Source organism: Nematolebias whitei, chromosome 22 (assembly GCF_014905685.2).
Source record: "Nematolebias whitei isolate Nwh7 chromosome 22, NemWhi1, whole genome shotgun sequence".
Lineage (NCBI taxonomy): Eukaryota > Metazoa > Chordata > Actinopteri > Cyprinodontiformes > Rivulidae > Nematolebias > Nematolebias whitei.
The window spans coordinates 15,486,845-15,489,299 of record NC_056519.1 but is presented as its reverse complement, the minus strand read 5'-3'; the positions used below and the strand labels follow the sequence as shown (position 1 = coordinate 15,489,299).

Below are 2,455 nucleotides of genomic sequence, written 5' to 3'. Positions count from 1 at the left end.
AATTACCTTACGCTGCTGATTATCCATGCTGATTATCTCATGTTACTGATTATCCATGCTGCTCATCTCATGCTGTTGATTATCTCATGCTGCTGATTATCCATGCTTATCTCATTCTGCTGCTTATCTCATGTTACTGATAATCCATGCTGCTGATCTCATGCTGCTGATAGTCATGCTACTTATCTCTTTCTGCTGCTTATCTCATGCTGCTGCTTATCTCACACTACTGGTTATCCATGCTGCTGATCTCATGCTGCTGAATATCCATGCTGATCTCATGCTGCTGATTATCTCATACTGCAGTATTTATTCATACCCATCTGCTCGTGTTCGGGCTGCTGTTGTTACACCGTATTGTTTTACATTATTAATGTTTAGCATATAACTTTTAGCGAACCGTTGGCATTTGTTTTAGCATTTAGCTTAGTGTATATCTTAGATCCTTATTTACAGTTTCTTTTTACACTTTATATGTTGCTATTTTGGGGTATAACTGGGACCCTGTGTACATAATTTTGTTCCATCTCATGTACCACATGTGATGGTAATGACAATAAAGTTTACTTGAACTTGTTATTTAAGACAGATGAATCAACCTTTCTTTGCATATTTGAGCAGGAGTTGAACATCATGAGACCCCAGTGCTTCAAACATACCGTTTATTGTCACACTCACCTGTCTTTTGGCACTTCAGTCGTGTCGCTCCCATTTTTCCCCAGGCGTTCCCTGTTTGAGAGAAACTAGTTAACTCGAGAGCCTTGATCGACTGCTAACCGCACTAACAAGATGTACAGCAAGCAGCGCTTAAAGATGACTACAGAGGCAATTAAAAGGTAATATTTGCTCCAGAAATCAATTAGATCTGAAATTAATTTTGAAAAACTCTGATTCTGAGAAAGGTTATACTAATAATTTGCCAAAATATTTAACCAGTATAAAAGCAATAAGCATTGCTTAGTCTGTTCAGGTGACAGAGTTAAGTTAGTAAAAATACGAGCTGTGCATTTTACGCAGTTTCAGCAAACAAGCAAGCCCTTCTGAAACTTCTGTGGTGCAGCCACGGCTACCTCAGAGCTTTTTGTTCCTCCTCCAGCTGATCTTTGACCGTCTTCAGCTCCTTCAGCAGACCTGCGTCTGTGCCGTTCACCCACGTGTACACCACATCGATAGGCATGGGCAGACAGAGCCTACACAGAAAAGCACATATTAGTGAAGATACAGCTCAAATCACACACTTTTAACACGTCTGACTAGGTTTTTGTTCACACAAGGCTCAGTCTTGTTTGACATTTAGAATAGATTTTTGAAGAAACTGGTCTACCACTTTATTTCACTTTTACACAAGCAAATTAAGTAAAAACATGTATGTTACCTGCTTTGGAAGGATTTCCCACCCACATTATCCCTGTAGGAGTCAAACAGCACATGGTACTGGTCCCGGCTCCACTCCACCACCACCTGTATGGACCAGAGACGACTTAATTCTCACATGAATCCAAAATATAACCTAAAGCTCAGACCAGAACTGCACGTGTTTTGTACGTCCTCTAGAAAAAAACTGGGACGTAAAAAAATAGATGTAACTTAAAAACAGGAGTGAAAGTAATGTTGCTTATCACGACGAATTTTTCTGAACACCAAATAGGTTCGTGAAACGTTATCATTTATTATGTAAAATACATATTTGTTTTTAAAAAAAGCAGATCAACTTAAAAATACGTGTTTTTTTAGGGAAGTCTGGTTACAACGAGTCTTCAGAGACTCGTGTTACGCTGATAACAACTGTTTGCAAAAGCAGCTTATCTCAAAACAAAAGTGATAGGCTTAAAGTGCCAAGAGCTTTAAAGCACAGAAGAGTCTCACCTCTCCAAACTGAAATGCGGAAACGATCATGAGGACGAGCCCACCGAAGCAGAGGTAGAGTCCATACCGGTGGGACAGGCAGGTGTACGTCTGCCTCTGCAACAGCTTTAACACCGAGTTCACGACTACCATGATTCTCCGGGTTGAAGCATAGCGACGCATTCATTCAAAAAAAAAAAAAAAACGTTGCATTAACTGCTGCTAGGACAAAGAGAGTAAACATCACACGCAGGAAGGCGATGTGTCAGCTGACCTCCAGCGAGACTGAATGGCACATGACAACCAGACTGGAGCCTGTTGTGGTGACGCCGCGCTGCTTCCCCTTTTCGAGCTCCATATCGCCCCCTGGTGGAACGGAGCTGCGCCATGGTGCGTTCATGGTCACAGGAAGAAACTTTAAACTACAGCCAAACAAAAGTTACTTATCACAAAATTACAAAACACAAATGTTGCTTATAAAATATTTAACACAACGAGAATTATTTTTATTATGACAACAACAACAACAACAACAACAAAAAAAAACATTAGCTGTTGTGTACTGTAAGTGTCACCACAATGATTGATTTATGTTTTAAACGGGTTCATA

General features: G+C 40.2%; 1 protein-coding gene across 1 annotated transcript in view; it reads right to left on the bottom strand.

The window, feature by feature from the left end:
• Positions 1–2,028, bottom strand: part of gnptab (N-acetylglucosamine-1-phosphate transferase subunits alpha and beta) — a 23,965-nt gene extending 21,937 nt beyond the window's left edge. The window contains exons 1-4 of the mRNA XM_037696229.1: positions 1,867–2,028; positions 1,376–1,461; positions 1,071–1,190; positions 679–729 (exon numbers count right to left, since the gene is read on the bottom strand). Of these exons, the coding sequence (XP_037552157.1) occupies positions 679–729; positions 1,071–1,190; positions 1,376–1,461; positions 1,867–2,028 (419 nt within the window). The remainder of the gene's footprint in view (positions 1–678; positions 730–1,070; positions 1,191–1,375; positions 1,462–1,866) is intronic.
• Between the last annotated feature and the right edge of the window lie 427 nt (positions 2,029–2,455).